General features: G+C 38.6%; 1 protein-coding gene across 18 annotated transcripts in view; it reads right to left on the reverse strand.

Annotated features, from left to right (window-relative positions):
• WNK1 (WNK lysine deficient protein kinase 1) overlaps positions 1-21,532 on the reverse strand; it is a 96,966-nt gene that overhangs the window by 59,294 nt on the left and 16,140 nt on the right. For all 18 annotated transcript variants that reach the window (XR_015803636.1, XR_015803635.1, XR_015803634.1 and 15 more), the window contains exons 2-4: positions 6,064-6,236; positions 2,274-2,494; positions 64-221 (exon numbers count right to left, since the gene is read on the reverse strand). Coding sequence is in view for 15 of the 18 variants with exons in the window: in XM_014869992.2 (XP_014725478.2) it covers positions 64-221; positions 2,274-2,494; positions 6,064-6,236 (552 nt within the window). In the remaining 3 variants the exon portion in view is untranslated. The remainder of the gene's footprint in view (positions 1-63; positions 222-2,273; positions 2,495-6,063; positions 6,237-21,532) is intronic.

The following is a 21,532-nucleotide window of genomic DNA, read 5'->3' on the forward strand; positions in this document are numbered from 1 at the left end:
CAGCACTGGTGCTACCCAGCTGTACTCCTTTGTCTTTAGGCTCAGTAGTGAGGAGGGACTTACACTGGTCACTCGGCGGTAGATCTGCGCGGCATTTTGGCACTCGGAATAAGGATATTCAGACGTGGCCATCTCTAGCATACACATCCCAAAAGCATATACATCAACGGACTCATCATATTTCTCCTCATACATCTCGGGGGCCATGAACTCTGGGGTACCTTAAATTAAAAGAACGATTCAGACTCTAAATGTCTCAAAGCGAGCAGAGGCTGCTGGCGTTACTCACCGCAGGGGCAAGCGGCTGGGCAGACCTGTGAGACAAGAGAAAGTGGAGGCAAAAAGAAGAGGGAGGAAACCCTTAGTGACTCTGTTGCACCAATGTACTTTGTGAGTCTTCCATTGCAAGGCCTTTATGGAATAGCAATGGCATGTGAGATCTGATGCAATTCCTGGTTTAGGTATGTTAGTTGATACAAATACTAGGACAGACTGGATTAGCCTGAAATCAAACGGGAGGGGAGGGGATAAGAAGAGGGGGAAAACTGTAGACTAGCCATAGGCTGCAAACCAAATACTAAGGAGAGTTAAGGCACTTACCTTTTCTCCCTGTAAGAAAAGAGGCACATTATACCTTGTTTAATAAATTACCTGACTGCCCTCTGCTGCAAAAGAAGTAGTACTGGTAAGAGCCCACAGCTAGTCTCTGACCTGGTGCTCTCCATCTACTTGCTGAAGTAGAATGGTTCGGGTAAGGCCTTGCAATGAAAAGCTCTCTTGTTACAAATATAAATCTCCGTGAAAAGAGGATAAAAGGTAATTTTCTGCAAAGGCCACTCACCAGAGCCCTTTTCTTCACATACTTACCTTCCCACCTGCAGTATATTTATAGGCCTACTGCAGATACAGGCATTAGTGAGGGACATCCTACAGTCAAAAATACTCAGAAATACAGAGAGATTGAGTTACAGGCATAGAGCGTGAGATTCAACAAGTCCCATTTAAATAGGGTGCAGAAAATTATTGTCCAGTGAAGCATCACAGAGCCCCTCTGCAAACAAAGGGTCTGCATTGTATGATCAGATTTACTTTAAGCCAGAGATGAAAGTTTGCTTTTTGTAAATTTAAGCACAGAATTATTTCCTGCAGATACCAGATTCCAGACAATTTACAGATCATTCTACAGCCCATTGCGTGTTTCCACCATGCTAAACCAAAAACAAAGTAATTGCAGTCATTTCTCCAAAGGCTAATCATTAACAGATAATGTAACAGATGGTAATTTTCCATCGATAAATTTGAAGATATGACAAATATGCTTAAGACATTATGGGTTTTAACACCATTCTTTTCTTCCCTATTAATACTTTGACCTGGTTAGGAAGCAGGAAATATTTCAGCGACAGCTTGCAAGAAAATTTACAGGTATACACCATTGATCCCAGCTAGGAATCTGGCACAGGACTGTTGAGTAATGTTGAATTTTAGCAAGCTCTAAATACTGAGAGCGAAAGAAACTTTATTCCCTGCAGTCTATCCACCCAACTATAAAAACAAAGCTGATAAAACCAATTCTTTTAAGAATTCACAAGAAAGATTACACTAGGTTCCACCAAACCAATTTCTGAAAAAGGTTATGAATGGATACACAGGGACAAAGCCAGAAAAAAGCAGTATTTCCCAATGCACCCTCCTGACTCACAAAAATCCACATTCTACAGACTCTCTGAGTAAGGCATTATACCACAGTCTGGGTCATTATTTAAAAACATATCTATAATATTGACTTTCTTTGGTATACCTCAGTTTCTGATTACTTACAAGCTACAAGAGATTCAATATTACCCCCTGGTGACAATAAAAAAAAATTTGGCTGTATGAACTAATGCTACACTAAGTATCAAAATGTTGTTTGGTCACCAAAATGTATTTGTACATTTCTTGAAGCAGCACCACACCGATGGTGAGATTTATATGTAGCAAAGAGTGGTTTTATCAACAATGTTCCACTAGATTGTTGGGCAGGACAAGAACTCTATATTTTGAAATAGCTAATGTTAATATATAAATATCAGAAGCACAACCAAAATTTCAACATGTCTTTGCATTAGGAACACAGAATGACCTCTGCAACCAAGAGACAAAGCCTACATATTTTCAGGCTTTGACCATGTACCTTTTTAGCATGTTTTTATTTTAGGAAAGTTCTTAAAACACTCAAGCCTCCAAAGAGGAAGACTGGCTCAGCAGCCTCCAAAACAGGAGAGGCTTACCTATCACACTTTTGGCAAAAGAAGCTCGTTTCAGGGTTGCCAGACCAAGGTCTCCAATCTTGACTGATCCAGTGGGGCCAGTAATGAAGATGTTGTCACATTTTAAGTCTCTATGGATGATGGGAGGAGTGCGTGTGTGTAGAAATTGTAAGCCCTTCAGTATCTGACGGCACCAGCTTCGTAGTACTTTAATTTTCATCACTTTAAATCTTTTCAAATACCTAATGAAAAAAGCAGCAATAGGTTAAACAGATTCTGCTAACAAATAGTAGATTAAACAATACCATTTGCTGTTTGGATGCAAAGAAAGAGCAATTAAAGACATGTATAAATTTAAACTTCTATTTTAAAATCTACCTAGGTGTTTCAGGATTTCAGATGAGCTAAGGATGATTCCCATTTACAAAACCTATCCCTTTTCTTCTAGCCAGCAGACTATAATGACAAAATAAAAATGTGAAAGCTTGGTGTACATAACTGATAACTCCTCTGCATACAAAATCGTTCTACAGTAATTAGACAGTTGGATTGCTAAATTTCAATTGCAAATATTTCAAGGCTCATGAATTATTCTTTATCTATTTAACTTCTTAAACACTTACAACCTCTTCCTTGATTAATTGTAACTGGGTGGGGAGGTGGGTCACTACATCCAAAATGTTAATAACCAATGAAGTACAGAGCTGTGGACAACTGCAAAAGCTCTGCAATTATTATTCCCTCATTTGTAAGAGTAGTCCAAGCACTCTGTTCAAGGCTTCCAAATTACATTCTAAATCTGCTTCAAGTTTACCTGTGGAGTTACCAAGTAAATTATAAATTCTTAGAGATCCTCTCCCTGGTGCAGGACAGGGTTTGATCACCTGAATCCAGATGGTACTACTCATTACCTCAAAACTGTGGACAGATACAGACAGAGCAGAGAAATCTTTAAAAAAGCTCTGTCAAAAAATTGAGGTTGAGGAGTTCATACATAAGCCTGTTTCCCCTTGCAGGTAGAGTGCAATCTAACCTTAACTGTTCTATCTTTGCCACTCCTTGAAACCCCGTATCAGAAGAGTTTTCATACCAAAAATATTTTTCAATGTGCATGACCTAAGACTAAGATCTTATTCTGTCACTTAACTTCAGCAGATTAGAGATGTCACAAGGTGAATAACCTCTGACAGTTTTTAAGTGCCTTCCAGCAGGGTTTTCTCTCAACCTCTTTGGGTAACACAATTTGAAGTGTGGTTTGTACCTTCTGAAAAAGTACAGGCTGGTCTGCACGTAGAGAAAGGACCTAGCATGCTCTGTAGAGCAAGGACTTGATTCTTGTTCAGACAATGTTATTCAGTCAGAGTCTCACATAAAGACCAGTTTCACACTACAGCAAGACTGCTAGGAAATTCTGTGACCAGCACAGTCTAGCAATCTTAAAACTAAAAGCAAGTTGTGTTCCATTATTTCATGGTAGTGGTCAGTTTCTCCTAGAGATTCACTTAATTAGGAGACACAGTTCTGATGAAATCAATCATCTCCAACACAGAAATGCAGTGTATTAATACTTTTTACTTTAATTTCTCCAGTTCAAAACAAAAACTGGAAAATCAAGTTGCTAGCAATGATCCTGCAGTGAAAACAAATCTGTAAAAGCAATTGAGCTATTTCCAGAAGAAATCAGGACTCAGAATGTAAAGAAAGGCTGGGGAAAAGCCAAGCCAAGGAAGGAGACAAACTGAAAGGAGGTTCTGAATCCCATCAGCTACCACTTGAATTCTTGCTATTGACATAACCCTCATTCATCTCTCTTGAGCCTGTTCCAAAGATCACATGGTAGGGGCACTTCAGTTCAGCATCTGGAATCCCTAATTACATTCTTAGTTACAAATATGCTAGTCCACTGCCAGCTTCTCACAGATGAAGGACCTGGATCCAACCATCACCCAGCACTGTGCAGTGTGGCAGTCGTTGCTCCATAACATTGTCCTGAATTAAGTCACAGGTCACTTAATGCAGGAAACAATTTAAAATGGAAGCACATATAAATACACAAAAATAGACAAGCCTACTAGCCAGTATGCTTTCACTATTCCTACTCTCATAGAATAACTTGGGCTTGAAGAGACCTCAGGAGGTTTTCAGTCTAAGTTTCTGTAATTACAGTTACACTAATATCAAGGAGTTATAGGAATCCTTACTAAAAAAACATGAGAGAAAATTTCCTTTAAGATATCATCACACTTGTATTCTGATCACTTTTTTACATCAAGTGACAACAATGTCTGTGTCTCAAGTATTAAGAAGAGCAACACTTTTATCAAAAGCACTTAAGGTAAACATACTGAAAAAAAGATATGGAAGTAACAGTCAAATACATGCAAACACAAGTGTACAGTATAAATCTGGGAATATGCCATAAGCACATGAAACACTTTATTAAGGCACATCTGACATCTGTCATATAGTTCACCTGCCAAGTCTCAAGTGAAGTGGACTAAAATAAACTAAGTCACAATTATAACTCCAGCTATACAAGAGTGGGGAAAAATCCTAGCCAGAACTCTACAGTTTAAAAGATCTTCAATTAAAGAGCCTATTACTTTTTTCTGGATTAAATAAAAAGACTTTCTTATTTCAAGGTACAAAACAATCCCACAGACAGAAAATCTGGGTATTTCTTCCTACCATCACCCTACTTAATAATTATCCATTATTACTTCATCATCTTGCTTGTGACACGACATAAGGTGTCAATCCAAATATTAAAATCTGTGAGAGGAATAAAGGAGTAAAAAGGGAGGAAAAAATAAATGTAGCACTACACATTTAGTAGAAAATTAGGTAAACTTTATTTAAAGGCTGCAAGACCATTAACTTATTACTTATCTGAAAACAGCACATGGAGCAAATCTATTATTTTATCTGAAATACATTAAAAAACCTGAGAAATGTCTCCACTGAACATATGGCTAAAGAATGTTGTCGTAGCCTTCACTGTCCAGTACTATTTCAAGAGACAAACACTTCACTGTTAACTGCAGCCCAGGCTTGCAATGAGCCATTTTTCTTCTTAAGAATGAACATTTGTAGCTATCAATAAGCACAATAAAAATCACAACACATTCACAGGCTATTTCAACCAAAGAGATGGCAAACTGCTTCTAGCTCCCACAGCCTGCTTTACACATGTAGGGTGTGAAAGCCCCTCCAAGAGTGAAACAGGCACTGAACCAAGTGAGGGATGCAGAGCCTCTTTATTCCAGAGCTGGCAGCTTTATTCCCAGCAGAGGGATGGTGGCTGGAGCTCCATGATCCCAGCCAGGGCAGAATGCAGGAGCCCCCACCAGCCCCCCACACCGATAGAGGCCCTCGCAATAGGTGGTGAATTTTTTTTTTCTTTTTACATGTTATTTGTATATGGTAACAGCCAAAACCTCCCAAGAGAGATGAATTAATTTGAGCTTTGAACTTTACCAACTAGCTCATCCTAAATGGAAAGCAGCTGGAGAAAAAAAAAAAGCAATTCTGAGAACTGAAAACTGAGTACTGCTTTCCTGAGCTCTTAAAATCCAAAAGTCTTGGGCATGTGCTTACTGGGACATCACATGTAAGAACTGATAAAGTTAAAAGATGTTTTACCATACCTGCAATGCTAGTAATGCTCCTCTTAAATAATAATGTTCCTGCAGTAGGGCATCCCTCAGCAAAAGGGCTCTGTTCACGTCTACTCTAAATATCATCTATTTCTAGTGCTCTGGTGTTGTGCTAACGAAATTGAAAACGCTGGGACTTGTCCTAATTTACTTACGTTTTTAATGTTCCAGACGTCATGAGTTCTGTCACAAGAACAATACACTTTTTTCCTTTGACTGTAGACTCCCAGGAATCATAGAACCTGACAATATTGGGATGCTGAAGCCCTTTCAGCATCCCGGCTTCCTCTTTAAATCTTTGTCGCTCTGACTTGGACAGCTTCCGATCCTAATGAAGAAAAAGAAAAGGTGCATCAGAAAGTTTCGCTTTATTTTCTTAATGAGAGACAGCAACTTGAAAACAGGTACACACAAGAATCAGGTTTCTTAAATGCCATTTGGTTTGCAATTACCTTCAAATATTCTGTTTTGAACACATTCTATTGAAGTCTTTTTATAATACGTTGTTCTTTATAATTCTATTGCTCTCAGCGTTAAGAACTGCAAGTCTGTAGATTAGCTCCTCTTTCTGCTTCCTCCTGCTTCACTCTTAATAAATTTAGCTGTTGCCTGACTTGGGGTGGAAAGGGGATGTAATGTCTTGAACACTTGAGTGTTTGAGAATGGTTTCAATGATCTGATTTCATCTCCCTCTCATGTTGTACAAAACAATAACCTTTCATTACTCCTAGACATCTATCCAGACCCCTGGTAACAGATGGGATTAGCCACCCATAGAGGGGGTTAAGCATCAAACCTCTGTTAACATACAGTATGTTCCTGTAGCTGTAGGCCATCAAGTGAATGAATTGGATTTTCTTTGATTAAAAGCAGAACCTCACGATTGAGCAAGTTTCCTGAAATCTCACGTCAACAAAACCAAAACCATGACTCCCAGTAGAGACAGAAAGCAATCTTTTGGCCTGAGACAGAACATGAGAAAGCATTCCTGGACAATCCTGTTGGATTACCTACCAACAGCTGGCTATCAGCTATCACCAAGGCTCCCAGCAGCACATCTCAAAGACAAGACATCCCCTTGTGCCATGCAGTGCTCTCAGTTTACCAACATGCACTGCTCACACCAGTCAGACTGACTGAGTGGCACAAATATGCAGTTTGCATTAAAAAAACATTATCTATTTCAGGATATACTTATAGCCAAGAATTTCAGAAGCATTGTTTCTCACAGTTATTTAGCAAAAACCAAAGACCTATTTGTCAGATGTGAGCAATAATTTTAAGTCACTTGATTTCACATTGTCTTCTCCATCAAAAGGAGGCAGTAAAACTATGCAGGATTTACTTATACTCCCATTGTCCTCCTGACAGTAATTCCTCTTCCTTTGTTTACAGGTCATGTGTTTTCTCAATAAATTCAGCCACAAATATCTAAACCATCCTACATTCACTAAGATCATCAACTTTTTCTAAAAGGTTCACAGAGTTCTTCAGGCATGGGCAAACTTCTTTTTCAGATGAAGCTCCAATTTTCAGAAGTATACAATTTCCCCAGGTAAAAGTCTGAAAACATGTTTGAAAACACCTCAGGGATCAGTTTCCTATTGGCGTCTATGAATGTCACTCACCTTTACAATTCTTAGAAAAATGCAAAATCCTTATCTATGACTAATTTAATCTACAGACTTTAAAAAGAATTCAATCCTACAACTACTTCACTCTGCAGAAATCAGCATTGTCACCTCTTCCCGTTCTTTCATAAGCGTACTTGCACAAGTTTTGCTAGAACATTTGCAGAAACACCCCAAAAATTGATCATCCATGTCTGCTTAGGTGTTGCAGGGGTTTTAATTTGTAATTAGTACTCCCATTTGAGCTGTTTTACCCATCTAATAGTTTTCCTTTCAGTATAATGAACAGGGCAGCACAAGTTCTGTTTCAAACCTCAATCTTAACTTCTTCAAACTGCTGTGAGACAGAAAAGCAGTGAGCTGCAAGAGGTACAGCTGACCATAACACACACTTCTAAGCAACAGTGCTTCAAACAACAATCACAATATCAACTTTCTTACAGGAAAATAAAGCAGTGTTCTCAGCCTCTGCACTTAACTCATATAATTCACTTTTTAAAACCACTGTATTTAGCTGTATAGTTCAGCTATTATATATGGTCATTATACAAAAAAGGCTGCAATAATTACTTTTATATCGCTTTTAAATAGTCAGTATGAACACCTGTATTCATTTTTGTCCAAACCCAAGATTTTAGATACACATTTGGATTACATTTCCTTTATTGTGTGCATACTAACAAGTTATCTACCACAAACACTGTTAATCAGTTTTAGACCTACACGTCACATCAAGTCAAGGGTATTTCATTTCATTCTCATTTTAAACCACGTAACCCAATCTCCCTTAAGGGCTTTATTCAGTTTTCCCTGTCCCTGTACTGCTGTCCCCAAATAGAAACTAACAAGTGCTAATCACTCTTATCAATGAACAGACTCCTAAGAGGCACCCACATTTGGACTCATTTCTCTCTCTGGTCACATCCATGGCAGCATCATGTTCCTGCAAATACAGCTGTGACGTTCAGCAGCCACTCAACACTTCAGTACTGGCATTAAAAACCCACCAAGACCGTGCAGTAGACTAAGTAAAACAACGCTGCTTTGAAAGTCACAGTGCCCCAGTGATCTGGGACAAGTTTGGACAAAGCACAGGCCAAAAACTTTCACCCAGGAACACAGCTATGTTTTTGCAACCAAGGAAACCCTGCACCCTTCAGTACATAACTGCAGCAGCAAAAGGGAACATTAAACAGAGCTGGAAGAAAAAGACAGAGAGGCCACTTGTTTCCTAAGCCCAGCAGTGCATACTACCTTTTACTACTCTCATTTCCTTGGACACACAGCCCACACCCTCATCCCTAACAGGTTTTTATATTCTTCTCCCAAAAGAACACCAATGTTAGGTTACAGAAGACTGTCAATACACAGACCTAACAACCCTAACATTCAGGAAAATATTGGATCTCCTGTATAATTATTCCAACAAAGTCTGTATACACAATGACTGGCTTTAGCTGTATGAATTGCATTCTAATGCGACTCACAAATGTCGGCCTGCAGGCCAAAATACAATTTAAAATTACACGTCCACTTTCAAAACCTGAGTAATTAAAAATATTAGACAGCAAGATCTCCCAGGCTACACAGAGACATACCAGAACAGAGCCCATTCCAAATGCGTGTTGGCATCCTTTGAGCTGTTAGTATGGGCAAAAGTGACAACTTCACCTCATGCTTGTTCTGTACAAAAATGCAACTTAAGCAGCTGCAGCTACTGAAATAAACAAGTAAAATAGAGCACTATACGTAATTTGGGAGACTGAGATGTTACCAGCCATGTTAGGTATAAATAGTTCAGGAAAAGCAGGGGAATGAGAGTATCTTGGCATCACACAGAATCCAGAAAGTGGCTGTACAGCATAGCTGTGGCAGAGAGAAAGAAGCCATCATCATTTAGTGAAAATTTAAGAGTGTTTTGCAAGACTTTGGGAAGGGAACAGTTTTCACTATTCTCAGTTATAACCATACTCCAGAAGACTCTCAAGCCCAGATGTGTCTGCCCAACAAGGCAGCTACTGGGGGCAGTGCTCAGAATCTACCATGGCCTCTGAACAGGAGTCTGCAGAAATTGCAGGATCCTCAGCTCTATCTCCACTTCTAAAGATGTAATCTTTAGATTACAAAAGCCTATCCCTCAAAAGATACCCTTCTTTTGATTAAATTATTCTAAGTGTGAATCAGATAGGCAGTTTTATCCCCTGCAGGCTTTTTCCTATAACTCACAGTCTAAATAGGTACATAGATGGATCATTTCCACACGTATTTGCTGTTTTCATTTGAAAGCAGAAATATAAGTTTCATAGATGAACATTCCAGTTTCACCAAGTACTGATTACTCAGACATTTTAATGTTTTTGTTGATTTTTTAAATTTTATTTTTTAAATCAAACTAAACAGAAACTAAACAAAGTAGAAAGACTCACATACAGTTTTCCATAAGCCCAGGAAACTTGAACAATTTTATAAAGAAGCCAGCACTTTAAGAATAGCTTGATATCCTATCCTTCAAAGGCCAAATAATTTTGGAATTCCCATTAATAAAATTTAAAAATGGACATACTCTCTCCTTTCCTGACCTTTTTTTACCATAAGCAACCTTAGGCAGACAAAGTCCTAAATCTAGAAGTTAGCGAATCACATTCTTGTAGTAGCTCAGCTGGCACATGCTAAGCAGATATAGCCCAAATATTTTTAAAAATACACAAAGCTATCAAACTATAGCAGAGCTTGCTTCCTAAAATGGATTTAACTACCTTATAAAATGGACACCATTGTTCTTCCTAAACTGATAGCTTCCCTGGAGGACCTAAGTGTCACATCCCAGTCACTGGGCTGCCCTCTGAACAAACTGAAACAGATGCATCAAGCCTACTCCGTCCATTTCATTCATTCCTTTCCACCTACATTAAATTGTTTTGACAAGCCAGGACAAACAGCAAGGCTTCCCAGCACGTGACTCGTGGTTCTGCAGTGCCAGGGGCCTGAAAGGAGACAAGAAGCAAATGAAATGATTGTTCGGCTCAGAGCGAATCAATAAGCTTTTTCTTGGCTGTTTCCATTTATCCAGGTCCTTCCCATCAGATTTGTTTTGGTCAGGAACATCTTTCAGTGTAAAATAGGGATACTGGAGATTCATGATAAACCAGGTACAGGTTTATTCTTCCACTGATTTCCTTAATTAGTGCAGCAGCACGAATTACACACAGCACTGTTACCACCCTCTTTCTACTCCTGTACCTACATGACTTACAGAAATGAAAAACAAACCCAAAATCAAAATAACTCCTGTCCCCCATCAAGATCAGCTATTGTAACAAGCCACAAAAAACAAAGCTCATCAGCAAAAATGCCTGTATTCCTCTGGTGATTTGTTTCAGCCAAGACTTACTATCTACTCAGACTAAAGTCTGGGACAATTCAACCAGCATTAAAGGGACAGTTTTGCAGTGGTGCACAGTGCACCTCACCCTCAAACACATACTGCAGGATACCAAGCAAGAGGCTACCAAGAGAAATACTCTACATGGAAGGAACTATATCTGCCAATTCCTGCTACACATCCTCCAAGGTGTTTTTCACTTCCTTAACATCAAGTACAATTTACATCGCTGAAGTGCCAGAGAACCTTTGTGCACAACAGAACAAACCAGACTCACAAAACTTCCCTTGATCTCCAACTACAAGTAAGTAGACTTATAAGCAATATAGGTCAAATTTAAACTGTTTGGGGTTTGATTTAAAAAAAAAACAAAAAAACAAAAAAACGCTCAGTGGATGAGCTGCTAACCAATTTAGAGCTCTTCCATCTTCCACAACATAAGGAAGATAAGTAGTAAAGAGGAAACAGAGATAGACTGAACACTTCATATACTAAAGACAGGTTTTACCAGCTTCCTGCATATCATACCACCAGACCCAGAAATGATACACAGCTACAGTGCAGGGAGAGTAACTGGGTTGTTTTGCAGGGAGGGTTAACTAGACTACAGCAACAGTATGTAGTTTTCACCCAGACATGCACTAGAAAAGTTAGCAGCAATGAACTGTCTTCAAGTGATGTGATCTATAAATGTACAGCCATGAGAGACTTCAAAGTGCTGTTGAATTATAGATAGTCTGAATCACAACCAAGGTAAATTATCTCTCTTTGCTGAGGTTACACTGAGCAGCATGTTATCACACATTCAAATGTCTGAAAATCTGAGTGAAGATATTGCAGCTCCCAGCCTATTATTTGGAAGAAGAAGTAGCATACAGAACAGACAAATGTTCTTCTGTGTGCATTTCTGCAGCATATGAGAAAGGCTTTGCAAGCCTTTAAGCAAGGTTAATGAGGGGTCATCAGAGGAGAAGCTAGCAAGACTGTGCTCTGATATTCGGCACTGTTAATGGAACTGAGGCTTTGTGGGCTGCAGTGTTCTCATCCTGAAAAAATCTAGCAGTTAAGGGGAAAAAAAGAGCACAGTGACCATTGAGCTAGATTAACAAAATATCAACAAAGAATCCACTGAGCTTAAAAATCATCCAGCATTACATAGTTGGTGCCTAGAAATGGAAGTCTCAGTACACAAGCATTGCATCTACTCTTCTGTGTCAGCACATAAAACACTTAATACTTTCCAGCATTAAAGACTAGGAGAGAGATAAAAGGAAGGGGAAAGAGACTGTTCAAAATGCATCCGTGTACAGCAACAGACAAATTTATTAAATTCCATCACTCTACTTTCTACAAACCACTGAACACAAAAACACTGATTAAATAGAGCTGAACAGCTGCTGTTCCAAAAGTATGTATGCAGGCTAAAAAACACCAGCTCCCCCAGCCACTCCTCACAGAGCCTCTGCTCTGGACCCATTGCCAGCCTTGCTGCTTTTCATTTGACATGCTCTAGCACCTTAATGTTCTCCTCATAGTGAGAGGCCCAGAACTTTCCAGTCACTTCCCTGCTCATCGTAGTTTAAAGAAAAAAGACAAAGCTTCTGACAGGTAGCAAAAGGCAATGCAAGGCCAAGTGAATGATTACTTACTGAAAGAATGATTTCACATTGCTCCTTGGCAGTCTCCACAGAAAGAATCAATTTTATATAAGCTACAGACAATCTTCATGGAGCATGCAAATAACCTTAAGAAAGATAATACTGAAGTATAAAACACATATCTAGCACAGCAGAAAAGAATAGGCTTGAAACAGTTACACGTTTTAAGGTTCCTGATCAAGAGTAAATATTTGCTGTAGGCTTCCCCTTACACAAAGTACTTAAAAACTCTTTAGGTTTCAGGAAAGTACACAAGTAGTCAACCTAAGTGAAACACTGAAGGATTATTCCCATTACTTTCAGTTTCCTGGTAAAAAGCACCTGCCTTCAAAATTTTTCACTGCTGGTTATGTGGAGGGCAAAGGAAAATGGGTAATTGATTTGATCATTTTCTTCTGTGTTTTAATTTCTGGCATTTCAATGCACTACAATAGTAGCTAAATAGAAAATTCATTGGAAGATGAAGTTAATTTGTTAAAAACACAGAAAATACAAGTGCTTCTTGTCCTCTCTCTTAGAATTGCTGCAGTTAAATGATGCAGCAAATGCACACTACTTATGCTGCTCAAATGTTAGAAATTAAGAAACAAATTATACATAACCTGACAGATAACTGATGGTGGGAGGAAGGAAAGGAGGGAAATGAAACTCTAAATGATCAAACAAAAGGACGACAGAAATCTTCATCAGTCACCATTTAGTCTAAGTCAATTATACATATCCTGAAAGAATTTGTACTTGAGCAAATAAGAAATTCATCTTTGTCTCAACACTGAAGGGGAAATATCTGCAAACTACAGCCCACGTATGTGACCAAGAGATTCCAGCACCACTCCCCATTTTATCCTGTGATTGTCTCTGTTTAATGAAGCTGTGACTCACCACCACAGGGTGAGGGGGCAGAAAACCAAGAATTCTGTTCCTCTGATGTGCTCACTTTCCTGCTTTTACATCTGCAGTAGCTCCTGTGCCAACAGTAGCAGTAGCAGCATCTAAGACACCTGGTGGCAGTAATGTCATGGACTTTTAACCTACACTTGAAGGGACATCCTCAGTGAGAGTCTCCTAGTGACACAAAAGGTATCAGAACTGACATCTCTGCCTGCTTGCACCAAGTTCTGGCATCGTTGCAAATACAACCTCCATCACGAACACGAGAGCACAAAAACACTAACAGTGATGACAATGTCTCTTCTTTATATAAGGTCACGAGAGTCTTCAAAGTACACTTCTTGATAACAAAGTTGGTCTTTTGTTACAGTAGCAGTGTGGGAATTTTTGTTTTCAGCAATGCCAAAGGTGACCACGCTGCTGGGATATTGCATTTGGATACCGTTTGCAACATTAGAGGGAAGGCTCATGGCCAGTGCTCACCAGAGAGAGAGGTGCAAGCACACAGCTTCCAAAAAATTCAGCCAGCATAGACTTTTATGTCATCACTCAAGTTTTAAGAAGCATTAATAATCTGTACAAACAGTCTCTCTTGGATGCTTGCTTTCCAGAGCTGTGTTATGTGTGACTATACAGATTAATACACATCTGTACTACTCCTCTCCCCAGGCCTTCACATCAGCAGCAACATCCATGGGCAAAGCAAGTAGCCTGAACTCAAGTCTGAACCAAATGCCCCTTCCAAAGAAAACAATGGCTGAGCTGTACATCATCTAATCAGATTACATTAAATACCATACTCATACTTGACCAAATCAATTACATATTTTCCTTTGCTCCCCACAAAACCAGCAAGCAAAAGAATTTAAACAGTAGATATGAAACCTAAAGCTTAGACATGACCTCCTCTGGAATCTTCCAGGTCATCAGAAATCTGGACTAAGAATGGCAAGCAACTGTTTAGGCTTCAGTCATTTCTATTCTAGGGTTGCTCTAGGCAGCATTTGTGTTTCCTTACGTGGAAGTCACAGGGAGAAAAAAAAAAAGATGGCTGAAAGTTTTATTCAATTTATCCATCCTGAGAGGCTTAACATTAAGGGACAGCAATCCCTTGAAAAAAATCCCTTTACAAAATGCTGGGCTATACAAAAATAATCAGTAAAAGAACAGAGAGCTCATCTATTTATTTTCACTTTTAAATTGTTATTTGATCCATGCAAGATAAATGGATAAGTTTGCTTTCTGATAGCAGTCCTCAAAAAGGCTTATGTTTATTACATACAGCTTATTAGAGAATTGAAGTGTTGGCTGAACTGAATTCTTGATGAGCTATTAACCAGCTGGACCATCTTGTCACTTGGCTCAGATGCCTCATTAAAAGTTTTGAAGAGCCCATCAGTTCCCATTTTGCAGTGAACTGATGGTTTTGTCAGTGAGAGGGAAGGTACATCCAATCACCTCCATTTTATTTTACTATGAAAACCCAGTTCTGCACTCAGGGGTGACAATACTTCAGGAAAAAAGCCTTCTCCACAATGCATTCTGGTGACCTCACAGATTTATTCATTCAATGCATTACAAGTGCAATTGTAGTTTTTTTGTTTCACGTACTTCTGTGTGGCTCAGAGTCCTTTTACGAGTAGCTGCATGTCTAGAACATTAGGGTAAAGCCTCAACTGATTCTGTTAAAGGCAAACCGATTTAGAAAAATCAAACACATATTATAATTCTTCATCTCACAGTCTTCACAAAGCTAATGGCAAACAGGAAAAGGCAGCTACAGCCACTTTTCAGCATGCTGCAAAGTTGCATCAATCTGTTGGCTGGAAAACACACACGAGTTTCAAGATGACTGCAAGGATTGACTATTAATGAGCACAGTAAGGGTTCAGAAGAACTAGGAATGTTCTTGTGCCTCTCAGCAGCTCCCTTGCAAAAATCTCAGCATAAAGCTTAGAGACAAGTATCAGATCAGCCTTCCCTGCCCCCCACACTCCTCCAGTTATAAAGTAAACTCACACCAGTCTACAGCACACATTGGCTTCAACACTGGTACACACATTGTGTTTGCAGCCTGGTTACCCTCCAGGAGTTACTCTTCCCAGCTTCCCTCCTTTTCCTGCAAACACATCCAAAAAAAGTACTTCATTTAATTTACAAAACAGTGGATTACTATAAGTTTTGACAGGATGACATATGAAGTGTAGGCCAAGTACTTGCAGCCAAGAGAAAATCCTTACAACAATCACTAGATAACTCCATGCCAGATATCTCTCATTTAGAGACAGATCTTTCATTCAGAGATCCTTTAGGGATCCATGAAAAAACTGCAAATAATTGCCAGGTGTTCTGCATGTTCTTGCAAGACAAAAGAAATCAAAAAGGGATCTCCTGTAAGGAAAGACTAAAGAGATCCAGAAACAATGAGTTTTAAGGGGTGACCACAATGTATGTTCTAGATGAGGACTCAAATACTTTCCATGAATACCAGTATTAGTGCTAGCATTTCACAAAAATGAAAGTCCTAAAACACATTGGAGAAGCACTTTCAAAAAATTTTAAGCCTATCTGGTATAAAAGTTTCCTGTGATCTACAGAATGCCCATCTTCACCTGAGGGTTCTCATAAAGGGAAGCATTAATTAATGCTTACCCAAAAGGTTGACTTATGACACCAGTTTCTTGCATCACTTGCATGTCTACTATAGACTTTCACAATAATACCATATACATCAGAGACACTTATTCCACCAGCACATTGTGTACATCTTTCTTGGCCAACACCATACATGACCTGCATCTAAAAAGTTACTCACAAAGTCACAAATATTTCAGACAGTACCAAATGAACCAGTAATATTTTAAATTATTAATACATCAATTTTAAAATATGCATATTATCTTTCATAGAGCAAGGAATTTGAGCATAGTTGAGTCAGGAGAAAACACTCAAATTTTTAATAGTGGACAAGTGGTAGGATGAACAACTAAGAAAACTGGCATGATGAAGCATACTCTACATCCAGATGGGCTTTGCAATTCAATCCTGAACAATTTTAAAATATATCAAAATACAAGACAAAATAAGGTGTAATTGAAATGCAGGTGAGGGACCACTCAGCTCCCTTTATCTAATGCAACACATACAATACATAACAACAGCCAGGGTTTTGCTGTATTCTAAATGCACAACTTGAACACAGAAGTACTATTTTTAAAGAGGATGAAAGGGAGAAAAACAAATCTACACAAACCCTTTAAGTGTTGGATTGACCTGCAAGAAAAGCCATTGACAACTAAAAATTCAGTGTTGTCAAACAGGTGAGATGAAAGTACCACGAGAGTAATCCCCAAAGGGAGACAAAACACACAGCTAGGAAAAAGCACTAGAGGAAGTTTAAGATGAACAGTTAAGACTTCTTTTCCCTTGGAATTTGGGAACTACATATGTAGTATTCCCACTGGCAAGGCTATCCTGTATTAATCCAAGGGTTTTTTTTCCAAAGAATACTACTGGGAATATCCTGCACTGCCAGAAGACCAGCCATGACCTAGAAGGCCTCAGATACTCAACACATTATCTATGAATCAGCTATTCAAGCTGCTAGAGCTTATCCAAAAAGTCTGTTTCTCATTACATTGTGCTTTAGTCACATACTGTCTGTCCTTGGTCTGGTGCCACTTCATTTCAATTGTTTGCACAGGAACACTGGAAGGAATTTCTTGAAGACAAACTATAATGCCTGTGCATGTCATGGTCCAAGGGGCCTGCCTTAAATGGGTCATCACAACCTGTAAACAGGCTTCTTGGTTTTCAATTTACCTCCTACTTTGTCCCACTGAAGAATTCTATATGCAGTTCAAAATTCACCTTAGTTGTGAACTAAAGGGCTTTATTAAAAAAAAAAAATCACAAAAGCATTTAAAATACTCAAATAATATATTCACAGTGAAATAGCTGATATTCTGTGCATCATATACAAAAACTACTAACTAGTTATCATGTTTAACACTGAACAAGTTCCCTTACACATAAAAGTATCTTTTAATGAGATACTTTTTAAAAGGTATCTTAAAATGTTCTTAGCAAATTGGCTCTGTCTGTGTTTTCTGTCTGAAACACACAATGTGTTCAGCAAGCATCCACACACAAAAAGCTATGGAAGCTGAAATTCAAAGGAAAGCAGTTCGTCAGAAAAGCTGTTCTGGTACTGCATCCTTTGCATCACTGGCAACAACTACATTTCTGTGGGGATAAGAGTGGGTGAGTGGATTTGAGATGTTCCGTATTTCTGTTTAATTTAAATTCTTTGCACTGCTACACAACCCCAAACAACATCCCAGTAAAACCATTTTAATTAAGCTAAAGACAGTATCATAAAGCTAACAGACACTTGGATCTGGTTTTAGCCTGAAATCCACTGAATAGTACTTTAGCCAAGTACACAGGCTTGCTCTTGCTAGAAAGAGTCAGTAAAGAATTATCTTTCCCCAGTCTTGAGATAACAAAGGCCACACAAGCCTGCTTTTCACAGGCAGAGACAGGACACAGATAGATCTCTGAACAGATGTCTAACAGAGCAGCCATATTCATTTTCAGAATAAGAGCCTCCTGTCCAATGAGCAGGATATGAATAGAGACAGGACACATAAACAGCAGTCTGAAAGCACCTGAGAACTAATTCATTTGCAGTTCTGTTACTATTCCAATATTTTCTTCAATTAACTCAAAAACAATCCTAATGCCAAAACAAACTTTCCAATAAAAACTATAATGCTTGAATGCCTATTATTAGAGATACTGATGAAAACCTCACAAATTCCTTTTAAGGGTAGCTTTGTAATTCTTTCCTCCTTAAGACCCTATCACTACAACATAAAATCATTTTTCCACAGAATGGCTACAATCCAAACACAGATCTCAGCTCTTTGGAGGGACAGCTGTGTGAAAATCTCTTGAGAGCTCAATTCTAAGACCTCTTTTCGTAGGGGATTGAAAGGTGGAAGTGTCATTAAGTAGTTTTAAAATCCTCAAAACTTAAGAACACTTTTAAGTTTTCTTCCTATTACCACAGGGTTTTTGTTTATATCTTGCTTCTTAGTTTGGGCCATTTAAACTGAATTATTTCAAAGGAAACAGAGGGAAGACAAGGACTTTAATCCTTGTTCTCTAATTGCTTACTAAAAATGAGGGCCAAGTAAAAGCACCTGCTGTTGCAGCATCTCAGAATTATTGGAAAGAGGCTTCAGTAGCCAGCAAATAATATTACAGTACAGAGCAGCAAGTGTTAAAACTCAAAATTTATAACTAACAGCACCAGCTTCAATACTTAACAGCCTAGAATTGTGAAAGAGGGACAAAATCAACAGACCATCCAATAAGCAGGAGCTGGATAGATGAATCACAGTCTCAGCATTACAGCCCTATCTTCAAAGCTGTTAGCAGGCTGAAAAATTTATGAACAGGCATCTTCAGAATGAGTTGCAACATATCTGTCCATCAGAAGCAGGCAGTCCCCCTTGTGATTTCACTCTGCAAGTAATAAAATCCAGACTGCACTGCAAACAAAGAACTGCACTTCTCCCCCTCGCCTGCTCTTGCCCTGAGCACTCTGCCTACAGAGGCTCAGAGGGTTTTGATGCAATTTTCACCTCTATGCTTCCAACACACATTGGCTCTCACAGATCTTTCTTGTAACTTCCTATTTCAAAGCACACTCTCTCAGAGAGACCTGCCCCATACTCTAAGCACCTTCTGGTGAAGGTTCCCACAGCCATTTGATTTGGCTCTGTCTACAGAGCAAATTCATGCTCAGCACAGACCAAACCGAGATAGCTTCAACATTCCCCATACTGAACTGCTGACTCAGTGCAAATGACTCCGTTTCAGAATTAGTCACACATGTGAGTATGTGAGGTGGAAACTGAAATTTATGTTGAAACTATGAACTCTTCTTATCTCAACGACTTCAGTATGCTTGTGCCTAAATAAGGATTTCACAAGACATCTACTGGCAGTGATCAGGCTTGTGGAAACAGGATGCTTTTCCAAGACAGGCAGTGGAATGGGATGGTGTTGTAAGAACACAGTGAAGTCTTAAGACCATAAATGAGATTGTAGCTTCATACTAGAATTATCAGTTATACTCAGAATTTCATTTTTAAAATTGAAGATAAAAATATTCAGGCAATAAAGGGGATAACTGCCTTTTCCTATTATGAGCTCCTGCCACTCCTTCCTTCCAGAATATGATTTCAAGTTTTAACTTCCCAGGAAAGACAAACACCATTAGACATAGCACAGACTAGGCTCTGAGCTAATTAAAAAGGAATTCCCATCCAATGTTTTAGACACTAGACACTAAAACAAAACTAAAAGCAGTCAAGTACTACTCTGATTACAGCTATGTTCAGATTGTTAATATTTTTTTTGCAGTTGTTTAATTTATATACATTTCTTTGGACTTTTAGCTTCCTCTCCTTCTGTACAATCATGACTTCTATTTTAAAAAAAGGAAAAAATAACACCACAAACGTTTCTCTAACTCAGCCATCTGTGTAACAACACTGTTTGCTGGTAGCCATTTTACTTAAACCCTGAACATCAAGAGAACAGTTTAATGTGAAAAATCCAAAAGGCATTTAAAAGAATTAACTATAAATACATAAAGTCTATATTTTAGAATACATTAGACAAAAAAAAAAAAAGGATTTTTAAAAATTGTTTTTATCAAATCTGGTAAAAATCAAAGTTATATATTCCACTCTTTCTATACCACTTTTCTCTCAAAGCCAATGGGAAAGCAGAGATTTTCACTAGGGCATTTGCTTTTAAAATACTACAAAATTCACCTTTCAAGATCTGAATTTACTACAACTAAAGTCATTTGAACAGTGTATTTTCACAGATTCTTCCTTCACACAAATTACAACATATTGGTACCAAAGCTGCTTCTCCATATCTGACTACTGAGATTAACAGCTGCAAAGTCTGCTGCTAGTACAAATAGAGACACTGCTGTTCCACAAAAGACTTTCTGCTTGAAAACTTCAATTCCTATTTCTCCAGAGAAACACACAACATGATGAAGCAAGCCATTTCTAAGGATATTAAAAGTTCCCAGCTTAAACAGTTGCAACACAAACAAGTGAACTGAATTACATTGTACAGCTTTGTACCCTGCATTTCCCATCCTGAGGGTTTGACTGGCACATGCAGTACAAAAGGTAATTATATACGTGTGAAACAAAGCCAACACACACTGAGTAAGTTCAACAAACTGCTTCATATGGCATCATTTAGATGCTGACACAGATTTTTCACAGGCTAGAGCATGGATCAAATCTTCTAAGTTTAAAAAAAAAGGTAGTTTCCAAGTAAGTCTAATCTAGAAAATGTCACCTCTTTTAAAGTTTTTTGATCTCAAAATTCTTCGTGGAAATACTTCCTCAGCATAGAGACAACACACTTGTCTCAACACCGCTTTTAGGTCCCTGCTTCACAGCTCTCAAGTACAAAATATTAAGGTGCCAATGGATGCAATAAAGCAAGTGTTTTTCTCTAAAGCACCGGTAACAGCTTGGCTGAAGCTTCTTAAACAATTAAGCTCAAGACGGACACTTGGCTTGAAAATATGCAGCCCAGGTAGTTAAGGTACACACCAGCTGGGCAACTGAGAGCAGACTCCTGTGACAGGACTCAATCTGAAGTGGTGCTGCCTAATGTATTAGTCCCATGTGTACCAATAAAGAATTTAAAAGCAGATGACCACTATGTAAATATAGAGCATTACCAACACACTTCTTCCTAAGCTTGTAAAATTACAGATCATTACAGAGCTAAACTGCAGAATGAACATGAAAGGCAAATACACTATTTTTCGTACTTTTATAAAAAAAGTGAGTATCAACAGACACATTGTATGCCAAATGATGGGTGGTAATGCAAAGAAATTCAGTCATATGGAGCTTATCAATAACTTTAACCAACGTTTTAGGCATCACCAAGTATCAGACTGAACATTCAAATATTAAATTGTAGCAGGATTTTTGACAGCAACACA

Source organism: Sturnus vulgaris, chromosome 5 (assembly GCF_052056855.1).
Source record: "Sturnus vulgaris isolate bStuVul1 chromosome 5, bStuVul1.hap1, whole genome shotgun sequence".
NCBI classification, from domain to species: Eukaryota; Metazoa; Chordata; class Aves; order Passeriformes; family Sturnidae; genus Sturnus; species Sturnus vulgaris.